This window comes from Amphibalanus amphitrite, unplaced genomic scaffold (assembly GCF_019059575.1).
Source record: "Amphibalanus amphitrite isolate SeventyFive unplaced genomic scaffold, NRLGWU_Aamphi_draft 000038F_arrow, whole genome shotgun sequence".
NCBI classification, from domain to species: Eukaryota; Metazoa; Arthropoda; class Thecostraca; order Balanomorpha; family Balanidae; genus Amphibalanus; species Amphibalanus amphitrite.
The window spans coordinates 1034073-1058757 of NW_024881534.1; the positions used below are offsets into that span (position 1 = coordinate 1034073).

Below are 24685 nucleotides of genomic sequence, written 5' to 3' on the forward strand. Positions count from 1 at the left end.
TGTATGAAGGATCTCTCTGGGTTGCGTCAATGTAACTACGACGCTCTTTGTTATCCCAGCGCTTAGACACGAGCGTGTTATCGAAATCGCCTTCAAAAAGTGCGTGTCAAACGGCAATATGCACTCGAAGCCATGCGCAACGCTTGATTTGGACCTTGTCAAGGACATGTGTCGACGTACGATTACCGAGCTTGGTGCAAGACTTGCCACGCGTGTCATGTCGCGTCATAGCTTCTCATGACTTATTCATAATTCAGCTGTGTCAAAGGCGATATCGATTTCGTGCTAGACCTGAGTCCGGCTTCTCACATGTCTGTCTTTACCCTCGTGGCTGAGTTATCTCACATGCGACCCCCACGTGATAACTACAAAACAACGAACCGGTTCGTTGCGTAAGAACCGGTTCGAGGCGTCCTCTCGTGGCCATTGGTCAGAGCCCGGGGTCGGGGGAACCCGGCACATTAGGGGCCGCGGCTGGTCAGTGTTGTTCGATGGCTCGCCGAGTCAATGTATACAGACAAAGCAGCGCGCTCAAACGTCGGTGGTGGATGGCATGAGGGCCATAAGCCGGCATTACCGCGTCCTGCAAACTCCACAGTGGCTGGTGGCTCCAGGATAATCATTCAAAGCAGGTAGGTAAGTAGGTAGCCTAGGCTTCTTGCATGTTTATCGATTTCATGATTGAAAATGCGCTGGGAGTGGACATGTGACGCGAATGGGTCTGGGGCAGGGGTCCGGGAAAGGTGCTCTGAGTGCGATGCCCTGCGGGCGGAGGGCTGCCGATGAGACTGGGTTGGTCCTCGGGCCTCGGGGCCTCGGGGCTCGACATCGTGAGGAAATCGTAACCAAAGCACCCATTACGGACACTGTTGGGTTAGAGGGCCCCCGAAAAAGAGGGCCCGTGGTCGGCTTTGGGCCTGAAGAGTGCGATGACGTCATAATATTTCGCCTATCGCTGGTGACTTGTAAACCTCGCTTTTATCGAAACCTTGAGCACGCATTTTCGTCAGTCGTAAACTTCGCGCCGGAGGCGCGTGACCCGGGTCGGGGTCAATATCCTTTCATTATTTCTTCAGCCTTCTTTCAGGAAGGTAAGACAAAGAAATAAGAGGTGTGGAAAATATTGTAAAATAGATCACGGTGTGTGTTAGATACCTATATGACGCTGTGGCTGCAAAGTGCTGATAAAGCTCGCATGTAATGCTAGTGATTGGAAAAAAATCTTCATTTTTATTGCTTATCATTTTTTAAAGGGAATTTCATCAAAGACTTTCCCATTGTTTTGCTTTTGAGAAGGTCAGATGACAAAAAAATAGGCATGATAGTTGGTAGTTGCCGCTTCAAGTTGGCTGTTGCTGCCGGAATCTGTTTGCAGCTTTTTGTGAGCAAGCTTGAGTTGAAATTAAAGCAGGCACCTACTTTGGTGCCTAAATCAATGAAATTCTTAAGCTGCTTTCTAGGAATTTGCAGAATATCTAAGAAATGCTGAAGTGTTCATCTAGGGCAGGGGTCGGCAAATGGTGGGGCATGCCCCCTTTGGGGGTAATGGCGCCCTTCGGCGGGGGGTAATGAGGGCCTCTGAGAAAGCCTCATCTTTTTTAGAATTAATGGCTCCCTTGATGGGACAAACATCACAACTGTTGTGCCCCAGGATTCAAAGATTAGTCGAGGTCAAACGCACAAAGCATGAACTGATTAGCTGGCGCATGCCAATTTTCATGTAGCTGCTCACCATTCCGTACAGTCGTGGAAAGTTACTGTCATGTACTAGCCGGCGCTCGTCTATTGGCGTTTTCACAGTCACTAACGCAAGGGAGAGGAGTCGTCCATTGCACCCTGACCTGAGCATCTCAGTCTCTGAGCTGGAGCTTTGCAGAAAAATTGAGCGTGTTGCCCGTGAAGATAAGCAGCCGCTGCTACCCAATTTAAAGGCCGTTGGTCATTGGGTGACCTTCCATAGGTCAATAACAACTGCCGAGTTAATCGGGTCCTGCTGTAACTTCTTGAAGTGAGATTTTGTGGCCTGCCATGATCTCAAGAAAGATCTCACAAATCAACGGTTATTCGGGTTAAGGTCATGCCATTTTCAGGACAGATAAAAATGATCGGCTCGATGGTACAGTTTTTTTCGTGATCCGACCCTTTTAACGTGATCTATTCTCGAAAAATACCGCTACCCCTATACGTATGGGGGTTAACCCGCGCCCCGCTGGGGCTCCTGGATTTCCACGCCCTGCTGGAGATGGAGGCTGAACACCCCCTATTAACTTGGCTCCTGGGTCACTAGCGAAACGTCGTAGTCGGCGATCGAAAGAGCGTAAGAAATGATGAAGAAAAAACTTTGGTCACCTTTTAGGTCAAATCAAAGGTCAGGTCACCAGAGGTCATCGAACGTAAAATTTCGCCAATTTTCAGGTCAACCTTTGACAATTTTCGACAAACTGGCCTAAAGCTCAGGAAAGGATAGAGCTACAGCGCTGCGGAAAAACGCATTCGATAGCTCTCTTAACGTTTTTCTGATGCCTGCCCTCAGATTCAACCGAAGGTGGTTTAGCCTGCAGGAGACAAAAACTGCCAAAATGTGCGTTGCTTGCTGATAGTTTTTTCTTAAATAACTTTTTACTCAAAACTTGCAAGAGCTCACTTTTATCAGCATCGTGATCCTCCCGTCGAGAAGCATCGAAGGTTTTGTTGCACATCAGTCGATCCGTTTCGTCGAGCTGAACACATCTAAAAGGCATTTTCATCGCTCTGGGATGCCTTTATCAAAAGCTATTAGCGAATAGCTGTTAGGTACAATTCATGACCTGAAATGACCTCAGGGACATACAGTGGGGTTACGGGTGCAATTTTCCGGTTCAGCGGTCATGTTTACTTGTAAATAAGAGTGTCACAGTGTTAGGAATGACACTGGTCCAAAAGAGGCGCCTTTCAATTTTCTACCATTGACTTTGCGCCCTCTCCCATTGATAATGGGAGAGGGTGTGAAATTGACCTGAACTTTGGTCACCGACATCAAATCTCCGAGATACAAATGTTGTACATGTTGTTGCCTTTATCAATTCCTGAAAGTTTGAAAGAGATCTGTCACTCAATGCAGCTAAATCAGGCGTTGCAGTTTTTACTGAGGTGAGGTCACTTGACGTGATCTGGTGACCTGACCTTGAGTGACTCTGATCTGAAATATTCACGGCATGTGCAGAAACGATGTATGATAAAATGTTCCAAAATGGTGGCGCTCCGTGCCAACGTTTTTGAGATATTTGCGAGAAACCGCAGGGGAGGGGGGCCTGCGGTTTCTCGCAGATATGGCACCCAAAGAGTCACGGAAAAGTATGGAATTTCAGTAACCTTGGTTGTATCACCAATGGGGTCTGGTAGGTGGGGGTAATGGCCCTGCCTGGCGCCAAAAAAGGGGGCACGACCCCGGAGGACCTGCCGACCACTGATCTAGGGTGACATTTTATGTTGGTAGGTACCTACGTACCAAGTACGCAAACATTCCATAATCCATTTGATGATAATATCATTTTCTCAGGTTGGATCACATCAGTATCAATCACCATCAGGCTGGTCATGCAGCTGGACACCATGTTCTGGGAATGGCACAGCCAGCAAGGTCAGTAATGCCAAACATGCTGAAGAAGGAGTCAGGCAGTGGGGTGCAGCGCCCCACCACTGCGAATGGTGGCACCATGAGTAAAATCCGCCAGTCAGGTGCCAAGTTCCTACACAAGACTGCACAGCGGCTGTCTCTACGAGAAGAGCCACCTGAAGTGCCGGACTCTGCCTCTGGTGCCGGTCCATCAGAATCCACCAGCTCCGGCAGCGTCAGTCAGCATGCTGGGCCTAGTTCCCGCCAAGACCGCACCTCTCAATCATCAGGTGGCGTGCATTCCAAACCAAACCAATCCACCGCCTCTGCAGCTACATCTGCCTCATCCAAGCCGGAGCGTGCTTCGGGGGCTGGCTCGGCGGTGACGCGCCCAGAACGGCCGCCGTCCGCCGGCTCGACGTCCAAGGCACCTTTCGGCAAAAAGGCCGCCACGCCGCAGCCGGAGCCGCGGCCGACCCCGACTCCGCTGAAGCGCCGCTCCGCCAGCACGGACGCCGCGTGCGGCACGGGCTCCGGCGCGGGACGACCGCGACCCTCCGCCGTGCGGCACCGCGACCGGCCGCGCGACGGCGGCAAGGTGTGCTTCGCGCCGCGCGTGCAGATGCTGGGTCCATCCGACAGCGAGGAGCGTCAGGAGCGCGACGATAGTCCGTTAGCGGAAGAACAAGAACAGGAGCGTCAGGCGGAGAGCATGCGGCGACTCGAACGCGAGAACGAGTCTCTGAGACATGCCATCGAGAACTACCGCGATTTAGAGCGTCGGCGCGCGGCCGGCGGGTCCGGGGGACCGGGAGGCGCCGGGCAGGACGCTAAGGGTCAGGAGGAGACGGCTGAGGACGGGGAGGAGGACGAGGTAGAGAAGGCCGTGGAGGTCTCTCCCAGCGGGGTGTTCCTCAAGTTCAGCGAGGAGATCGGTCGCGGCAGCTTCAAGGCAGTGTACAAGGGACTGGACACGACCACAGGAGTGTTTGTCGCCTGGTGTGAACTCCAGGTGAGTGGCCCAACAATGGCTCTGGGTTGCGGTCTTGTGCCGGAGGGCCTCACGTGAGATGCTGCTTGTAGTGTAGTTAGTGCCTTGATCGGCAGATCATGAGCCATGTCAGCAACTGCTGACATTGCTAAGCTACAATTGACATCACATTGTTCCCCTACCGATAAACACTCCTTATCCTCACAGTATGAAAAGCAACGCAGGGTGACTGCTTATCATTCTTGTTTAACCACTTCATCCAGATTCATTCGCCATTCTCTGCCCTGTGTTTATCTCTGCCTGCCATTAATCCTGCTCTGTATATTTATTCTATGACCAGCTGAGCGGTAACCGGCTGAGTAAGAAGGAACGGGACCGGTTCCGAGAGGAGGCCGGCCTGATGAAGGGCCTCACGCACCCCAACATCGTCCGGTTCTACGACTTCTGGGAGGTGGACAAGCCGAAACGCAGCTGTATCGTACTCGTTACCGAGCTGATGACCTCCGGAACCCTCAGAACGTGAGTCAGGGCTGTGCGTGGTGCGACTTACTGTGCGTTGGCAGCAGTGATCTGGGTATGAGTAGGCGTGGGCGAAAAACGATTTTCGAAACGAGCTCATATGCGAGCTGATTATGTTCAGTTCTATTTTCCAATGTGCTGCCTTTTCTAAACCCTTTCACAATGCGATGTTTTATGGATAATACGAGTAATTCTCAGTCTCAGTCCATTTGATTCTTCGCCTCCGACGGGCCAACGCAAAATTTTCAATTTCTTGTGATCTTGTGACAACTGATTTTTATGAACGATTTGGGGACAGATATCTGAAGAACTTCGGCCAGAAGAGGGTGTCCCTGAAGATCATCAAGCAGTGGTGCCGTCAAATCCTGCGCGGACTGCAGTTTCTGCACTCGCGCAACCCTCCCATCATTCACCGTGACCTCAAGTGTGACAACATCTTCATCTCGGGCACCACGGGTCAGGTCAAGGTCGGCGACCTCGGGCTGGCCACGCTCAAGAACAGATCCTTTGCCAAGTCTGTTATCGGTAAGTTACTGTATGATTTATCGATCTGTAGCGTTAAAGTGTTTTGATTGAATCTCGAGTTGAATACTTTGTTCAGTTTCCTTCATCTCCGTTTCCTGTGCCATCCGTTCCGATTTGTATTGATTTATCGACTCTTCTTGATCTATTCCCCAACACAGCTGGCTCATCTAGCCGGTTTCGGTCCGACTCCGAATTGATCTGACGTGACCAACTTGTGAGGGAGAGAGTGGTCCAGATGAATCCTGCTCTGTGTCCGTTCCCTCTCCCCTTACCCCGGGGTTGAGGTGCTGGCGGCCACCAACCAACACCGGGCAGTGAACATCGAACATTGAGCCGCGTCTCGGCAGCCGGCCCGCCCCGGCGCGGACCGGACCAGACCAGACCAGACTAACGGGGAGGGGTTTAAGGGGAGGTAGGTCTCTGGGCTCACGGACGATCCGGAGTCGATCGGCCGATCCCAATACAGCTGCTCAGCTGGTGTAATTACAACCCACCGGATCGCCTGGCCCGGCGCCGGTGGCCCTTGGGCGGCGGAGAGCTAATATCACAGTTACTGCCGGGTCTCTGGACTGGCTCGAAGTCAGGGGCGGGTGGGCGTACCAGATGGAAAATGTACCGCCCAGAGTCATATCGTTGGGGTTCGTGGTAGACTGCGGCTATTAAATGGAATCATTTGCACGGTCGCCTGCTGGCTGCGTGTTCTAGAAAAGGCTGTTGCGTCATGCTGGAGGAATTTAATCAGCAATTAGCCAGACACGGAATCGTGCTGGTCGTTTTATAAATAGTGTGATATGCCCGAGGTATTTGGATAGGCATCACTGAGCATGTTCTACCGCTTTTGCTCAAGCCTCGCATACATATGAAGTAAATCTGAGTAGTTTGGTAAGCCCCGTCCCTTGGATCTATTAACATTTCCTTTTTCCTGTACCGGTTCCTCGGATGTTTGCTTAGGGTCCCAGACACTGCTCAAGTGCGCATTTAAGACGGCGAGTTTGGGACGCTGTTCAAGTATTCCCTGGACGCGTTCCAAAGTGTAGAGACCACTCGTGCTCAGAGGTCAACCTGTATTGGTCGCTCGCCAGTCAGTCACTGCCACAGACCAGTCCACACGACACGCTCGTCCACATTGAGCCTCAGGCAATATGCGGGTCAGCCTACCCTCCCGGCTCCCGCATGCGCAGACGCAGCCGTATGGTGGGGCCCGTATCATAAACGCAGCTACGGTAATATGTACGGTCAGGGCCTACGGAGATCGGTGAAACGTAACAGTTAACACCAATCCACCGTACAATACACTCTCCTCCCTTTAACAAATAAGTTTAGATAACGAAAACACACGTTACGCCTGGAAAAACTCAGTTTGTTTCCGCACGCGAGATGATCTTCGCGGAGCCATCTCCGTAGCCGATGCAGGCACAGACTTCGGAAGAGCTGGCTCAGATGGCAGAGGCATCGCGGGCAGATCCTTCGTGCCGGGCCCCGTCGAGGACCCTCCCGTCGGCTGCGTCGCCGCAGCCGTCAGCGAGCCACCGGTGTCAGGGCCACCGGTCTCCGGTACGGTGGGCAGACCAGTGCAGACGGCCTCGGCAGCCGGCGCGGCCGTCAGCTGCTCCGACGGGCTGAGCTGCTCGTGAGCAGCTACATCAGCAGCAGGTCCTGTGACGGGATAGTTTGCGTCAGTTTTCCGCATCAACTGATCCTGATGACGACGCCAGATCCTACCATCCTCTAATTTGACCACATATGACTGCGATCCATCTATACCCACAACTACACCTGATATCCACGTGGGTCCCACACCATAATTGCGAGCATATATCGCATCCCCGATGTTCAGCTGTAACACTCGGGGTACAGCAGGGTCATGATTCAGCTTCTGCTGCAGCTGCTTCCGCTGAACACGGCTCTGCAGGTCAGGATGAAGAAGGTCTAGCCGGCTCCGGATCACTCGTCCCAGCATCAGCTCTGAGGGTGACACAGACGTAGTTGAGTGAGGGATTTTCCTCTGATACAGCAACCACTCAGCCAACACAGTCTCCCAGTTCCCATCTCCACTGCGCTTAAGAGCCTGCTTAACGTCACGAACTGCCCGCTCTGCTAGCCCGTTGCCTTGACTGTGACGTGGCTCTATCGTTCTATGTTGAACCCCATTAGCCGCCAGGAACTGCTGAAAATCCTGTGAGGTAAACGTTGTAGCATTATCAGAGCAGAGCATGTCAGGCAAGCCCCATCTTGCAAACATACGTCGCAATTTGACCATGGCTGCTTGCGAACTCACACTTGAGCACGGCTCAGCCTCAACCCACTTTGAATAGGCGTCCACTACCACAAAAATGTACTTGCCTTTGATTGGTTCCGCAAAATCCACATGAACCCTTGACCATGGGCGTCTCGGCCAGGGCCACATACTCAGGTCAGCCCGATGAGGGGTCGGACGACTCTCCTGACACGCAGAACATCGTCTGACCGCCATTTCCAGGTCACCGTCAATCTGGGGCCACCAGACGCAGCTCCTTGCCAGTGATTTCATCCGGCCGATCCCTGGATGGGCAGAATGCAGCTCTGAAATCACAGACTGGCGGCCCTTCTGTGGTATCACGACCCTGTGCCCCCACAGCAGCACGCCTGTACACACAGACAGCTCCCAGCGTTTCTCTGAAAACGGTTTCAATGCCGGGTCAGCTATCTCGGGCCACCCGCCCTTCTGCACCAGGTTCATTACTCTGGAAAGAACGGGGTCACGAGCTGTCAAACGTGCTACTTGCTTAGCATCAAATACAGCATCCTCAATCAGCAGCACCAGATCTTCCTGGCCAGAGCCATCTGCAACTGGCAGGGGAAGCCTGCTGAGGGCGTCCGCGTTACCCATGTCTTCCGTGCGCCTAAATTGGATGGCATACTGGTACGCAGACAACTTCAATGCCCACCTACGAATGCGAGCAGACGCCATAGCCGGAATGTCTTTGTTTTCTCCAAACAAAACTACCAGCGGCTTGTGATCCGTGACCAGTATGAACTTATTACCCAGCAAGTATTGATTGAACTTTTCTACCGCGAAAACGATCGCGAGAGCTTCCCTCTCCAACTGAGAATACTTCTGCTCTGAAGAGGTCAGACTCCTTGACACGTACCCGACAGGACGCTCAGCTCCATCCGCTTCACGCTGAGCCAGTACCGCTCCAATGCCTCGAGACGATGCGTCACAGACCAGCACTTGCTCCTTCGCCGCATCGAAGTGAGCTAGAACAGAGTCCGAGGTAAGGACACTCTGGGCCCAGTGGAAGCTTTTCCGCTGTTCTGGTCCCCATATCCAGTCCTTGTCCTTCTTGAGAAGGTCGTACAGCGCAGCCAGCCTCTGAGCGCGCGCTGGTAAGTACCTGGAGTAGTAAGTCAACAACCCAAGAAAGCTCTTCAGCTCCGACACGTTCCTAGGTTCAGGCACTGACCTGATCGCTTCAGTTTTCTCAGAAGTCGGGGAAATTCCATGCCTGTTGACCACGTGACCCAGGTACTCAACCTGCTGAACCAAAAACTTACACTTATCTGCTCTGGCTTTTAGACCCGCGTCTTCAAGCCTAGAAAACACCTTCTCCAGCGTGGTCAGGTGTTCGGCCTGTGTCTTTCCACTCACCAGAACGTCATCCAGGAAAACAATGACGTTGGGTATGCCCTGGAGAACCTTTTCAATCTCTCTCTGAAATATACCCACAGAACTGTTGATGCCGAACGGGAGCCTCGAAAATCTGAGAAGACCTCGTGAGGTGTTGATGGTCATGATGTCTCGAGAGTCCTCGTGAAGAACTAACTGATTGTAGGCCGAAGCCAGATCAATTTTCGAGAATACGGTACCTCCCGCTAGCGTTGCAAACAGATCCGGGACCTGTGGCAATGGATATCTGTCCAACCTCACCGCTCGGTTGGCCGTCAACTTAAAGTTGCCGCAGACTCGGACATTCCCGTCTTTCTTCAGCACCGGAACAATGGGCGCCGCCCAGCTGCTGTTCTGCACTTCCTCCAGGACGCCGCTGTCGATGTCCTTCTGGAGCTGGGCCTCCACCTTCTCCTTGAAAACATAGGGCAGAGAGCGGGCCTTGCAAAACCTCGGTGGTACAGTACGGTCAATGTCCAGACGTACCTTTACCCCCTTCAGCTCTCCCAGGCCCGGCTCAAAGAGGCGCCGATACTTCTCCTTCAGGCCCTGCAAGGAACTGGTTCGAATGGCGTGCACGGCCCGCCAGTTGAGGTTGATGTGCTCCAGCCAGTCTCGTCCTAGAAGGTTAGTCCTGGCATCTTTTACCACCACAACTGTCAGGGCACGGTGCTGTTTGCCTTCATACCACACGTCTGTTTGAAACTCTCCCAACAATGGTATGAACTGACCCGTATACGTTTTCAAACGAGATGAGCACATTTTGAGTTTAGGCTTTCTGTTCAACTGTTCAAACGTATCCTGCCCAATCAACGATACGCTAGAACCAGTGTCAATCTCCATATCTACATCTGTACCTTGAAACTGAACCAGACAAGAAATGGGAGGTACACTCACCCGATGGACCGCTTCCGTTCTGCAGATCTCTTCATCCTGTTCTGCACGGCCAACATCTGTCGTGTAGTCCGCCTCCCATTCTTCATCTGCTTCAACGGCGTTTGCTCTGCCCTGCTGCCTCCGAGGTCTGACTGTCGTCTTTCTGACTGTGCACATTTTAGCCAAATGTCCAGCTTTCGAACAGTTGTGACACTTGTACGACGCAAAACGACACACATCAGGTGAGTGGCTCCTCCCGCCACAACGCCAACAGCGAGCCCCTGGACGAGCTGACTGACCTGACGGCAGGCCTTGCGCCCTTACCTCACATACCTCTGCCGGCACCGTACCCGGTGTGCCGGAGATCAGGTGAGCGTCTCTGCTGGAAGCCTCTATCGCCAGGCAGATCCTCTGTGCTGAGCTGAAGTCCAGGCTGGATTCTGACAGCAACCGCCGCTGCATCCGAGGATCCCTGATGCCGCAAACAAACTGCTCAGTGAGTCTGTCATCAAGCGTGGCTCCAAAACAGCAGTGCTCGGTAGCCTTCCTTAGCACAGAAACAAAATCAGCAACGGATTGGCCTGCCGTTCGTTGACACGAGTTGAACTTGAATCGCGACACAATGACAGATGGTTTGGGTTCTTTGTGCTCCCTTATTACTTGCAAAAGCTCATCAAACGACTTCTCAGACGTCTTAGACGGTGCTATCAAGCTACAAATAAGCGAAAAGGCCTCTTTCCCACATACCGTCAACAGCGTGGCGCGTTTCCTGCTCTCGCCTTGAATGCCGTTACATTCGATGAAGTAGTGCAGACGCTCCTCCCACTGGCTCCAGGAGTCCGTCGCCGGGTTGAAGGGCTCCAGCTGCAGGGTGGCCGACGCTGCCCCATCCATGGCCGTAGAAGTCGCCCCGCCGCGCCGGTTCAAATCCTCGTCGCCAGTGTAGAGACCACTCGTGCTCAGAGGTCAACCTGTATTGGTCGCTCGCCAGTCAGTCACTGCCACAGACCAGTCCACACGACACGCTCGTCCACATTGAGCCTCAGGCAATATGCGGGTCAGCCTACCCTCCCGGCTCCCGCATGCGCAGACGCAGCCGTATGGTGGGGCCCGTATCATAAACGCAGCTACGGTAATATGTACGGTCAGGGCCTACGGAGATCGGTGAAACGTAACAGTTAACACCAATCCACCGTACAATACACAAAGTCCTCTCCCCAGTGTTAGTTTTGCGGTCACTCTCCCATTACCTACTCGTACCTTCAGAGTCCGTTATGGTGTAACTTTCTCGCCGTTTGTGTATAATGTTATTATGTATGAGACTTGGACAACACATGCATGTTTGAACTTTCAGGGAGCTACTTTTCATCTCTACATTGGCGCTTGTGTCTTTCTGTCGAGTTTCGCCCCACGCGCATCATGTGCATGATATCCACTGATTGCTTCCGGTCACTCTGGCTGGGGGGCTGACGTTGGGCCTCGGTGGGTCGCGGTGACCGGCTGGCTGGTGGCACCGCTTGTGTTTCTGAAAATAGCCCCCGTCCGGCGCCCCTGTCTGACGTGTGCCGACGCTGCCCGCCCGTCGCCGGCCCTGATCGGTAGAGGTGCAAATGACGGCGACGACGTGATGCAAATTATCGACTATTTGCTACCACCGCTACAGCAGCAGCGGAATGCATAGACGTTTTTCGTGCTCAATATTTAAAGATTCGAACGAGTAGCCTCAAAGCTTCAGCTTTCATTTTTCCTGAATCTAAAAATGGATTTATCGTTTGCACCTCTACTGACCTCGGCCGGTCGATCACGTGACGGCTATCTGAGCGGGCCACTGGTTGCCACGTGACCGCTAGGCACGCCCGAGTTCATGGCGCCCGAGGTGTACGAGGAGCACTATGACGAGGCCGTGGACGTGTACGCCTTCGGCATGTGCATGCTGGAGATGGTGACGTCCGAGTACCCGTACTCCGAGTGCACCGGCCCGGCACAGATCTACAAGAAGGTCATCACGGTGAGCCGGGGGGAGCGGGTGCTGTACAGGGTCCGATCGTGCTGTTGGAGAGACATGGTGATCAGTTGAATGGTCTAGTGATGACTGCTCAATGCTGGGTTGGTTCTGGCTTCATCTTTTCATTACTTCGACGCTTATTCTACGATTCCTATTTCTGATCTTTTCACGTTTGCTGGGCGGGCGTTAAGGCCTGGCTACACTATGCGTTTTCTTCGTGCGTTTTTTGCGTGTTTGCGTGTTTTGCGTGATATCGTTCTAGAAAAAAAGAACGATATTACGTTTTTGTGATGTTTTTCACCTTAAATTTTAGTTACATAAGAGTTATATTAGGTTTTGTTTATAACCGAAGTAAAAATTATATTGTTTATAACTTTTTTCCTAGAACGATATTACGCAAAACACGCAAACCTGCAAAAACGCACGCAGAAAACGCATAGTGTAGCCAGGCCTTTAGACAATGGTGATGGATTTTTTTCCTCAGCTTTTGGCTCGGCAGAAATGCTCTCAGCTTTTCTCTCGGCTGTGTTTCTGCCTGCACAAATGTACAAACGCTGAATCGCAGACATGCATCATTTTCTGGAACCCACTCCCTAACTTACCCCACCCCGTACCAATCTCTGACCTACAAGACCATACCCACAGGGCATCAAACCATCCAGCTTCGACAAGATCGACGACCCGCAGACGCGTGACCTGATCGAATGGTGCACGCGACTAAACAGCAAGGAGCGGCCCACCGTCAAGCAGCTGCTGAACCACGAGTTTTTCGCCGAGGACTGCGGGATGCGACTGGAGGTGGCGAACCGAGAGGAGGCTATGAACTCTGGCAGCTCGGTCATCCACCTGCAGCTGCGGGTGCTGGACGCCAAGAAACGCAAGGATACACACAAGGAGAACGAGGCGATCCAGTTCAATTACGTGCTGAACAAGGATAACCCCGAGGAGACGGCCAAACAGATGGTAGGTGGTGCTCGGGATCAGTCGTAGAAAGTGCAGTTATGCAGCTCTGTTCTATCCGTTATCAAGCAAAAACTTGTCAATTTCCTTTTGCTGCTTTTACATGATGAATAATGGGTAGATACTCAATCGTTTCATATTTTCTCTTCATAGCTGGCATCGGATGATGTTTTATCATTATCCATTATTCAAACAGCAGCCTTTTGCTACCCTTTGCTTAAACCATGCTCCTCCTCCTATTTCAGTTGATGTCGGGTCTCCTGGCCGAGGAGAACTGCCGTCCGCTAGCGAAGATGATCACCAACGTGATCCAGAGTTTGGTGCGAGCCCGAGAGGAGAGGCGGCGCGACCAGGTGCCCCAGACCCAGTCGGCGCCGGCTGCCGGGCCGCCGGGCGCAGCGCCCGGTCCCGGCGCGTCCTTAGTCCCGACAGCCGCCGCCCCCGCACCAGTCCCGCTGCACCTGTCGGCCTCTCTGCCGGTCATCAGCAGCTCTCAGTCCGCCCAGCCGGCGGCCGCGCACGTTCACACGGCGACCGCGGTCCTCTCTGCCGCCCCGGGAGCGCCGCTCGCCTCTGTGGCCGCCGCGGCGCCGGTAACGGTGACGGTGGCGGCGACTCAGACCCAGCCCTCTCACCAGCCGGTTGGGACGGAGACGGCGCCGGCGGAGACGAGACAGGCCGAGCTGCCACCGCCGGCGGCGCCGACCGAACCGGCGGCGGGCGCCCAGCCGCAGCACGGCCAGACCGAGGTACGGGCGGCTCCGGGGTAGTGGTGGGTGGAATGCGGTAGAATTGTGCCTGGATGGGGGTGCGTGGGCGAATGATTTACGCAGTATCATTATTCATCACACACTATTAGCTCCAACAGTGTGGTCGAATAACCAAAGTTATTGCGTGGGGAGACTAGGGTGAAACATGAGTGCGTTCTTCCCAGAATATTCGGGCATGGTTCAATTAGGTTTTCAAAATGTCTTGGAACGCTATTATTCATCAATTGTATCACCGGTAGCGGAGTTCGCAAAGTCTCCGTTTGCTCACGTCTGTTTTGGTAGCCAGTCCGGTCAGTGACGGACAAGTCGTCTCTATGTCGTCCCTTACCCTCCCCGTCTGTCCTTTGTCGTCGTCTCTTACCCTCCCCTCGTCTGTCGCCAGGCTCACTCGGACTCTGCCACCGGAGCAGAGAGCGACTCGGCCCTCGGTGAGCGGAAGGAGAAGAAGAATCGTGCGCGACGGCGAAAAACGTGCGAGCGGCTGCCGCGGCTGACCGTACTGGAGGTGAGTGGAGAATCTTATACCACTCCTGGTCACTTCCTGCATAGCTTCGCATTCCTCTATGTGGTCACTTATCCCTTTAGCCGTCCTGAGTCACATCAGTGGTGTGTTGCGAACTATGATGTCTATTTGTCGTCCACGCAGCTAAAAATCAGTTGTTGAGTTGAATGACGATTTCATAAACACATTAGGGTTAGGACACGCCTGTTATCTTCAGAATTGTTTTTTTGCTCATTTTCAACTACAATTGTTTATGTCAATATCGTACGTCCATGACTGCATATCTTGTTGATCTACTGCGATGATCTACTGCATCGAACTGACGGCACCCATGCCTCGGGACAGGTGAAGAACAGCGACAACGGTCCCGTGGTCTCCTGTCTGCTGGAGACCAACCAGTCGCAGGCCATCACGTTCAAATTCGACCTCCACGAGGCGGACGTCACAGCCATCTCCCACAAAATGGTCAGTATGCGATGGAAGCAGGCCACCAGCTCGATCTAAAACTTTTGGCTGGAATTAGTGTCATTGCAGGCGTCAAGTGGGATTCCTGGTAGCTGAAATGAATTACTTGCTACTTACGCAAACATACTTGCCACTCTTATGTATGTCTATTGACTCTTCGTCCTATATCGTCCTATGCCCTAAATATTATGTCGTTGTTTGTTTTGACGGAATTTTTCCTCGTCCCCAGACGGAGGCTCAGCTGCTGCCAAAGGATGACGCCCAGTACTTTGAGGAGCAGCTGCGCGCGGTCGTTCGCCGGCAGCGGGAGCTGCGATCGACCGGCGCGAACCAGCCGCCTCCGCCACCCCACGCCGATGAGGACACGCACCCGGCGCAGGTACGGGGTTTCGCGGAGGCTGGCTTCTTTCGGGAGACTGGAGAGGGTTTGTGTGAAGTTTGTTCGGTGACGTTATTTGATGGTTTATAAGAGACGGTTGCGTTACCTTGTAGTAGGACGAGCGCATGTCAGGCTGGCTGATTCACGGCTATCAAAACTGCTAACGTTTGCGAAGTACCACCACTCCGTCTAGGACCCTGTACTGATCGTTACCGCCCCGACGTCTCTGTCGAACCCTTCCGCCCCCTCCGCGGGTCTGCCCGGTCGCTGCTCAGCGGCGCTGTCTGTCCGCGTGCCGGCAGTCGGCGGAGGACCCGGCCGGCGACGTATCGACTCCGGTGAGCGGCAGCGGCAGCAGCGCGGGAGGCTCGCCGCGGCCGCGGCCCACCGAGCTGGCGCCGCCGCCGCCGCCCTCAGGCCAGGTAGCCGAGCGGGCCGTGCCGGTGCTGGTGCGCGCGCCGCACGGCCTCCAGATCGTCACTCTGACCACGCAGCAGGCGGCCGCGCTGCTGCGCCAGAGCCAGGCGGCCGCCGCTCTCCTGGCCCCCGTCCTCGGCACCGCCGCCCCCGCCGCCGCCGCGGCTGTGTCCGCTGCTCCTGTCGGTAGTGTGAGCCCACAGTCGCAGATGGTCACCGGCCGCGCGACGTCTCCCACTCCTTTTCCCACCGCGAGCGCCGCTGCGATTGTGGCTGCCTGTACGGCCGCGGCGGCTTCTGCTGCCTCTGCGTCTCGCGCCGCGCCGGCGGGGGCGGTCCTGGCCGGCGGCTCACCCCATTCGGGCGCTCTGACCACCGCCGTGGCCGCGCTACCGCCGGAGCTCCTCTCTACAGTCGTCTCTGCCGTGGCGCCCGTGGCACATGTGGCTGATGTGATCCACCAGACCAGCGCGGCCGCGCCGGCCGTGACGCCGCTCCTGTCCGGCGCTGTCATACCCGGCTCGCCCGGGTCGCCACCCATTGATGTAACGGCAGTGTTCGGGGCGCATTACGGCGGTGTCTCTCAGTCGAAAACGCTGACTACTGCAGGCGTCACCCTGGCGGGATCCATGTCTGACGCTACGAACATACCGGTCAGCTCGATCTCGGTGATGCCGGGTATCACGCCTATCTCCGCTGTCCTCACTGGTGGTGCGGTCTCGTCAGTGCCGCCCGTCTCGCTGCTCCCTGCAGTGAGCTGCGGCGGTGGGCGGGTGTCCTATACCACACCGTCGCCGGTGCTGGCAGCGCCTGTGCCGCTTCTGAGCGGTCGTGAGCCGGATAGAACCGCCCCTGTGGGGGTGGCTGCTCACTCCCCCACCGCTTCAGTCATTGGTACCACTGGCGCCACCGCAGTTACTGCTGCCTTAGCTGCCTCGGTCACCGCCAGCGGGGTGACGCTAGGGTTGGCTCCATCAACGGCTTCTACACTGAGCTCACTTACCGCGGCACCTACATCTCCAACTATCTCATCACGTCCGATGTTCTCCCTCTCATCCTCCGCCACGTCTTCCCCCACTACAACAGCATCATCTGTAGCATCCTCTCCGCTGGCGTCAGCGTCCGTGTCCGGCACATCCTGCGCTGCCCCCGTCTCCGCCGTCGGCGCCGCTTCACCGCTGGCTGCGCCGGGCGTAGGCACGCCAGCCGCGAGCACGCCTCCCGTCCAGGTACGTCCTTGGCCGTGGCGGCTGTCCGCCGCACGGCCTCCCCGCCTGCTCCGCCCGCCCTGCCTGCCCCGCTGAGTCTGTCCTGACCAACGCACTGTGATCGGTTGAACCGCTTGCCGCTGCCTCTCCGTCGCTAGCTCCTTCAGTTTGGTTTAGTTTATTTGCTTCGTTCGTTCGCTGGGAAGCGTTTGGGTTGGTGTTTTCCAAGCGCTACTGAGCGGCCGAACCATTGACTTTGAGCTGCTTTATTGGTTGAATGTGCCCTGTTTGATGATGCGTCACTGTTGTGCGCAGAAGTTGCGTAGATTGGGCGACCCCTCTCCCCCTTTTGTCCAGTATTCAACATTAGAAAAGCACGTTAGCCGTCGTCATAGTGTTTATGTGACTTGGTTCAGTGTTAGCCCCGCAGTTGTGCCTTACAATAATCTTTATTTTGTTATATGTTTGTAGGTTACCTAGTTAGATTAATTGCTAGTGTGTAGTGTCATTGGAGTTTTGTGACGTGCTAACGGTAGTTATTTTTCCCAGGACGTTCAGGGGTGGTGTTCAATTGCAACAGACGGGTTCCGGTGAACATTTTTCCTCGGGCATGCACTCCATTCCTGAGGGAATGCATTCGTTAGACAATTTTAGTCGCCCACGTAATCTCTTAGTCATATCGTGGGTTCATTCAACACGTATCTGGCCATGCAATCTTTCAACGCTACTTTTTCTCTTCAAATCCTTTTCTTTACATTGCCATTTTGCTCTCTTATGTTTTAATAATTCTGACGAGTCACTCTGTGTTACTGTTTAGAACTCTATGAGCAGCTTGGTTTGCGCTGCATACAAATCTGGTATCAACTCTCTATCAGTACACAATTATTTTTATTTCTTCATCTCCCCACGTTACTCCCCTATAGCATTAGGTACCCCCTCCCCCTGGACTGACCACTGTGTGTGTGTGCGCGTCTGTGTTCAGGCGACGGGGCGCCGCTCCCGGTTCATCGTCAGCTCGGTGGTGGAAAGCAAGGCGTCCCCGATGCCGTCCCCGTGTCTGCTGTCGCCGGCCAGTGAACAGGTCAGGGCGCAGACGGTAAATGATGATCCGGGACTGGGAGAGTCATCGCTTTGGAACTTGGGACCTGTTGGGCTTGATGGCGTGGGGTGATGGCAGATATCGAGTGCTAGGAAGCGTAGGGCGCTTACTTTCGCTTTGAACTGTTCAAATGTAAGTTATGTAAGTTATGCAAGCAATGCTGCACAAGTCATGGTTTGATGAGGCTGCTCGGCAAGTTGAGTCTTTCTTGTCCAATCCTTTCCCTTTCCAGTCACAGCCATTTCATCCAGTCCAGTCATTGCGCGCCAATGATGGCCGTGTATTGGATCAATTTGCTTGCTTATGATATACCCTCTTTTGTTCTCAGCCCACTGTCCCAACTGACCGCCTCTCTCCCCCTGTTTCAGCCGCTGAATATCCTGACGTCTGCCGGCTCGGCCACTACCTCTGTCTCCCCGAGTCCTCAGGTGGCGCTGATCAGCCCCGAGCCGCTCTCTCCCCCGCCAGTATCCAGCGCTCTGCACTCTCCCCAGGAACCCGCACCGACTGCGCTCAGCCCGTCAGCGACACCCGCTCTGAGCACGTCACCTGTCCCAGCGGCGGGTGTAGGGGAGACCGCCGGTCTCACCTCAGCAGCGGGACTACCGGTGGGGCAAGGCTCAACCTCGGTACCGGTGGGATCCTCAGTAGCGCCGGAGACAGCTGGAAGCGATGGAACTGCGACAGCGCCGATCGCTGTTCCCGCGGCATCCTCTCAGAAGTCTGATGGCCAGGCGCGTCCTCCGTCTCTCTCGATCAGCCCCGGCTCGCGGGCCTCGCAGGCGAAGAGCGGGGCAACTGTGACGACACCGACCGCTCAGAGGCATGTACGGTTCGCCGTAACGCCGACGATTCTGAATCCGATCTGCCCGTCTTCAAGTGACTCTTCGTTGGCATCGATTACGGCCGTGACTTCGGCCTCAGATAGTCAGTCTGCAGTGGCGAGTGGATCGGGCGTTCCGACATCTCTCGCAAGACCGTCGTCACACGTCTCAACGTCGACTTCTTCAACCCCGCCTCTCATATCGTCAACTGCTGCTGTCGGACCGGCATCAGGACCTGCAGCAGCTCCGTCAGCGACTACCCCAGTGTCTGCCTCCCTCACGGCTCCTACCGGACTTACTCCCCCACTGGCTGCCGGTGGGACGAGTCCGGGAACTCTCAGTCCTTCTGTACCGAGTCCCGGCACCCTAAGTCCGACTGGTGTTGTGGACTCCTCACATCCAACGCCTACGCTCAGTCCCGGCGAAGTTCCCTCGCATCCCGCCGGTGCTACAATCTCAGAAGCTCACAGAGCGAGTACTGTGGCCCAGGAGGGCAGACCCCCGGCGCCTTCGCGACCTGTGACTGGCGGCCAGCCCCTGCCGGCAGCAGAGGAGCCTGAGGAGAGACGGACCGCCGCGGGGCCGCAGGAGCAGCCTACGACACCGATAGATGCAAGGTGGGTCGGCTGGTGGAGCTGGATAAGTAATGCTGGACTGGCTTCTGACATTTCTGAGACTTCGCATAGCAATGCCGATAGTTTTCGCCGTTTCAGGCTGCAATGGACGTTTTATTGAATCGTATCAGTTGTGTGCAGATGTGCTTGTGAAGCGAGGTAAAGATCGTCCAGCGCGGAACAGATGCATCAGATAGATACAAATACAGATACACATTTACGTCACCTACAAACATACATTTTCGGTCGTCTAGCTCATCATTCTTTCACTGGCTATGCCTTACCACCCCTCGTTTCCCTCCTCAGCATGGGCAACCTGGCTCAGCTGGCTAAGCAGCTGAACCGCCTCACCTCTCAGCCGGGCGAGGCGGCGGCCGCGGCGAGCAGCGGGACGCAGACACCGTCAGAGGGGGCGCCCACCGCGCGCCGGCTGACCGCCACCGGCGCCGGACCCACTCCAGTGAGTGCGAGTTCGAATCCCGACAGCGGGAAATTTGTAGATGTCTTCTTTGTGGCTCTTGGGTGCTAAGGAGGCATTCTGACTTTGAGATGTTGCTGGTGCTCAGGCTGTTGTGAAGTGGGATCGAATTTTGTTTTTGCAGTACCTTTGATTATGCGAAGTCAATGCGGCTAGCGATATTGTGATTCGGGGCAAAACTGTCCATAAAATGGAATCAAATATAGATCACAATGCATATTTTAGCTAGGCATTCAAGGTTGTCATTTTCTCTTCCCTCTTTTTAGGGGAGGCAATTTGTCCAGCATCGAGTCCAGTGCTGGCAACCTGTTGTCCCTTTCTCTTATATTTGGGTCCTGATTCTGTGGTTTTTAAGTGCCCTTTTGACGATTTATTTACGGTGCTCAGCTATTCTGGTTTGTTTGTCGTGTGGGGTCTCTATTTATGGAGCCTGTGGCTTAGAACATGCGGTTGTCGTCTGGTTTTGGTCTGGTCCTTCGTTCCGTTTCTCTTATGCACGTATATACACGTTGTCCCGTGATAAACCACAACGGGTGCGTAACTAACGAACGGACTGCTGCCCGGCCGCGGGCTCAGAACATGCTGCTGCCTTCCGCCGCCGCCATTGAGGCGGCTCGCCGCCAGAGCTGGCACTGCGGCGACCTGGCCGCCCCCGCCCCGGCCGCCGTGAGTGGTCGAGTGTATATTCCCACCGCCCGGAGAGAGCAGAGAGCATGAGACAGTGACTGCAGCCCAGAGATCTACCGGGGCTGACAGTCTCATCATGAGACCCGAGTTTTATGTTGGGTCACTGAGTTTTCTGTTCACGACCGCTGCAGCTGTGACCGATTTCGTCACTTTCAGCGTATCCGTAGATTTGCACCACACGTTGACCGATTGATTATAAGTATTTCGATGTATTGTTCACCAGGTTTTGGGTTTGATGATAATTTTACCACCTGCCGCATGCCACTTGACCAGTTGCCGTCACTTCGGAGGAGTTTCGTTTAAAAGCAGAAATGTATGGTTATCATTGCTACACCCACGTTTATGTGTTCATAAGCTGTTGTTAAGCATGCCTGCGGTGAGCACAAGCTGAGGGCATGCCGTCATTGCTCGTGCTTTGAAGTAAGCTATTTACGTTCCTGGTTCCCAGGAACATAAATAGCTTACAGAACGATGATAGGTGGTCAGTCTTCAAACGTGATAGCTCAGATCAACACATAGCTTTCGTTGGTACTGCTTTAATGGTTGAGACCGCCGACTTAGTGCAGTTTTTTTTTCTTACGATGTGTTTTTGGACTTCATTTTTCCTGTAGGATATTTTCAGGTCAACAGCTATTCCACATATCCACATTTAGGGGATATTTTTGCATGGAGGCTGATGCTGAACAATATTGAACTTGTTTGCTTCTGAGGCTCATTTCTAGATTAGTGTCACTAGACTGTTGTTGCGCGTTCCAGATTGCATTGTGGCTCGTGTCTATTTTCAAACTCCCCTCTCCCCACCCCACCCCATCGCATACCCACGAACAGATCACCCAATCGTCCCCTGCGTCCCCATCTAAGCCATACCTAACCTCCCCTTCCACCACACAGACTCAGCGCTCGGGCGCGGACGGCGGCGGCGGGACACCGTCCCCTTCCCAGCAGACCGTGCCTCTCCAGCCGGCCGGTACCGGGGTCTCTGCCACCGGCTCACCGGCCGACCTCTCCCGATCAGCCAGCGGTACGGACGCCGCCTCCGCCACCGGGAGCGAGGCACGGCGGAAACAGGTGCCGCTGCACCTCACCGACCTGGCCAAGAAGCTGGATAAGCTGCGGGTGAAACCGCCGGGCGGTGCGGCAGTGGCCAGCGCCGCCGCCGGCACCGCCTCCACTGCCGTACAGGTAGGGGTGAGAGGAGAACGGAATGTCTGTGTTCATAGGGCGTTATTTTATGCGTGAATAAGGCTGGTTATTATTTATAGGACTGCTACATGTCGTTAGTTTAGAGAAATTGTGTTCAATCGTTACGATTTTATAACTTTGCTCAAACTTCTTCCGGTTCTATGTCTCCCGTATTCCCCTCCGCTTTCGTATTCTTTTTCGGACACTAGCTTAACGTCGTATTTTGTCCGGCAGACAACTACGCCCCTGGATGATGCCTCCAAGCCGTTGGCTGTCGGCGCCCAGCCTGTGGCGACCCCCAGCGGTCCGCCACCGGAGACAGTCCGGGCACAGCCCAGTGTCAACCAGATGGACGTCCAGGCGGCGACACCGGCGGTGAATGGAACCGCCAGTGACGGTAGGTGAACGGTTGGGCTAGATTGGAGATATGCGAGACTGCGCACTAATTGGGCAGGATCATTATTTGTATGGTTTATGGCATAGAAATAAGCGTCTGAAGCGTGTTTAAATTAAAGCACAAAACATGTCGAAGCTTTGGCTTATGGCTGGTCAAAACTTTTTACCACAGAGTTTTATCTCACCTCTTTTTCTGTTCCTCAGTATCGCCAGAGGGCGGCTCTCGTCCGGTGCGGCGGGGCAGATTCGCCATCAGTAAGGCGACCACTGCAGCTCAGCCGCCCGCCCCCGCCCCCGCTCCCGCCCCCGCTCCGGCGCCCAGCGCGGCCCAGACTCCCTCGCCGGTGACCAGTGTCGAGGAGATGGCGATGTACCGGGAGCTGATCGCCAGGTGAGGCACGCATTGGTGACGCCACCTGCGGTAGAGCTTGGATGCTACTTCACATAGACGGGTTGATAGCAGTTATGGAGGTATCGTATCGCAAAATCAGTAGAAGTGATCGCATATGTATGGGTATCATGTCGTTGTGGAGGACCTGTTATATCTCTATCGTTCTTTGGGTCTTTGGAGGCGGTGTGTTGGGTTTTGAACTGACGTCGCTCGGCCTTTTTACAGGCAACAAGCGGCAATGATAGAACTGCTCCGTCAGCAAGAAGTAGAGCGGGAAAACCTGCGGCAGCGGTTACGTCAGCAGCACCAACAACAACATGAGCAGCAGCTCCAACAGCAGCAGCAGCAGCAACAGAGGCATCCTCCGTGTACAGAAAACGGTCCTGTGTGACGCGCGTGGCCCGTCTCTTCTCAGGGAAGCTCTGACGGGGAACTGCGGGCGTCTCTCAATAGGACGGTCTTTGCCGGTATGTGTTAGTGTCCTGTTCGGCGACAGTCGTGTGTCGCCGTCACTGTCACCGCCGTAATAGTCGCCACTGTATCGCCATGCTCGTCGCCACTGCGGCCCGTCCCGCTCGGAACAGTTCGAATCCGGTCGGAGTATGAAGGCGGGATTCGTCTCAGACCACACTAGCCATGACCTTAACCGGGCTTTCATTTGAGGCACGGCGCGAGAAGCCTGTCCCGCTCGCAGCCCTATGCAAGGAAGACACCTAGCACGGGGACACTGGAGGTCGGCTGGTCCGTCAGATCCTCTGGGAAGAACGGGGCATTAGTGTTACTGAAGAACTTGAGGCTTGATGAAAAATCGAAGACTTCTAACTATGGTTAATTTCATTAAAGCAGTCATTTCCAGGGTTGAATAGACCGAGTTGTAAGCAAATTCGGGGCATTTAGAGATAATAATTTGCATAAAAATTCCAGATAAGTCTCAGCATAGTTTAACTTACACTGCCATTGACTGGCAGTGACCAACAAAAAGTATTGTTCCACAGATGTGAATTTTCACAGGACATTTCCGGCCTCCTGGTGTCCAATTTCGGGCAGCCCGCACGCCGCACTGTGGCACGTTTTATCAGGGACTGGACAAGGCGACTGCTGGTCAGTCACTGTAGATAGAGGCTAGGGAGAGGGGCATTACTGAGGCGGCGATGGCTATCCCCAGCGCACGACGGGTTTATTGAGTAGATCAACTACGGCCGCGAAATTAGCGAGTTCATTGACTAATTGAGTTGCAGTGGTCTATGGCAGTGGTGCCCAAACTAGAATGCTGATTGGTTAGCTTATGTTTGGATGTTTCAACGAGTGATAGATAAACCGCTTTAGTTTCGTTTGTGAGGCTACAATTGTGATTATTAATGCCGCAATAGCAAGTAGACCGCTGAAAGTTTGCTGTTGTAACGTAAACTGAAGCAAGCGTCGTATAAACACGATATTGTGATGCCTATCGGTCAGTTTTCTTTCAATTGTCTTGCCGCCTGGTTCTAGTGTTAAAGGCCACTAGCTTCTGCCGTGCAGAATTTCGTGCCCTGTAGTCGGCTTGGTCAGTGTCATATCATATCCTCCTTAGCCCTGCGTGGCAAAGGGATAGTCTCAAAGTGCCATGCGCTTTGCGCAACGCTAGATGCAGCTTTTCAAAGTAGAGACATCCACGTACACGGTATAATTGCCATCGGACTTAAGTTGCGATGTCTATTCAGCAAATGACAGCGAGCTTTTGTTTCGTCAAGCCAGAGGTGGTAGGCAGTAGCTAGCGTAGTCGTACACGTGGGGACGTGCAATGCCCGCGGGCCCGGGCACCACACCGGCTCAGGACACGCCGTCGAGTCGCCCCGCCAGCGACAGGCAGCGCTTTTCATTGTGGACTTTCAGCAGATCGGATAGAGTTTATTTAGTTTGTAAGCGTTCCGCCGACCCTGTGAGGCGCATTGTGGTGCGCCGTTTGACCGAGAGATGGTGCTGGTGGCGCCCTGACCCGACCCGGCGCCGACCAGACTGCCTTGGAAGCTGCAGTTATTGTCTGAATACTCAGTCTTTTGACTGCACCAGCCGAGTATCACTGTGATGGCCGATGCTATTCGAGAATAAAGTACATAGTCGACTGTGCCAGCGTTTTTCTGACGCGATGAGTGGGCGGATCGCTGAACGACAGC

General features: G+C 54.3%; 1 protein-coding gene across 6 annotated transcripts; it reads left to right on the forward strand.

Moving 5' to 3' along the window:
- The first annotated feature begins 313 nt into the window (after positions 1-313).
- LOC122373255 (serine/threonine-protein kinase WNK4-like) lies at positions 314-24636 on the forward strand. 6 transcript variants are annotated; one of them, XM_043351149.1, is made up of 18 exons: positions 486-632; positions 3539-4607; positions 4927-5105; positions 5404-5630; positions 12006-12163; positions 12806-13123; positions 13366-13869; positions 14273-14395; positions 14738-14857; positions 15087-15236; positions 15539-15658; positions 17844-17957; positions 18329-19401; positions 19705-19858; positions 21455-21745; positions 21980-22142; positions 22346-22532; positions 22758-24636. In XM_043351149.1, the coding sequence occupies exons 1-18, from the start codon at positions 508-510 to the stop codon at positions 22921-22923; spliced, it is 5241 nt and encodes a 1746-aa protein (XP_043207084.1). In that variant the 5' UTR covers positions 486-507; the 3' UTR covers positions 22924-24636. The 6 variants fall into 6 exon arrangements, with proteins under 6 accessions (XP_043207109.1, XP_043207126.1, XP_043207084.1 ...); XM_043351157.1 differs by having other exon boundaries at positions 17844-17942; XM_043351165.1 differs by lacking the exon at positions 486-632 and adding an exon at positions 860-1091 and having other exon boundaries at positions 17844-17942.
- Positions 24637-24685: the final 49 nt, after the last annotated feature.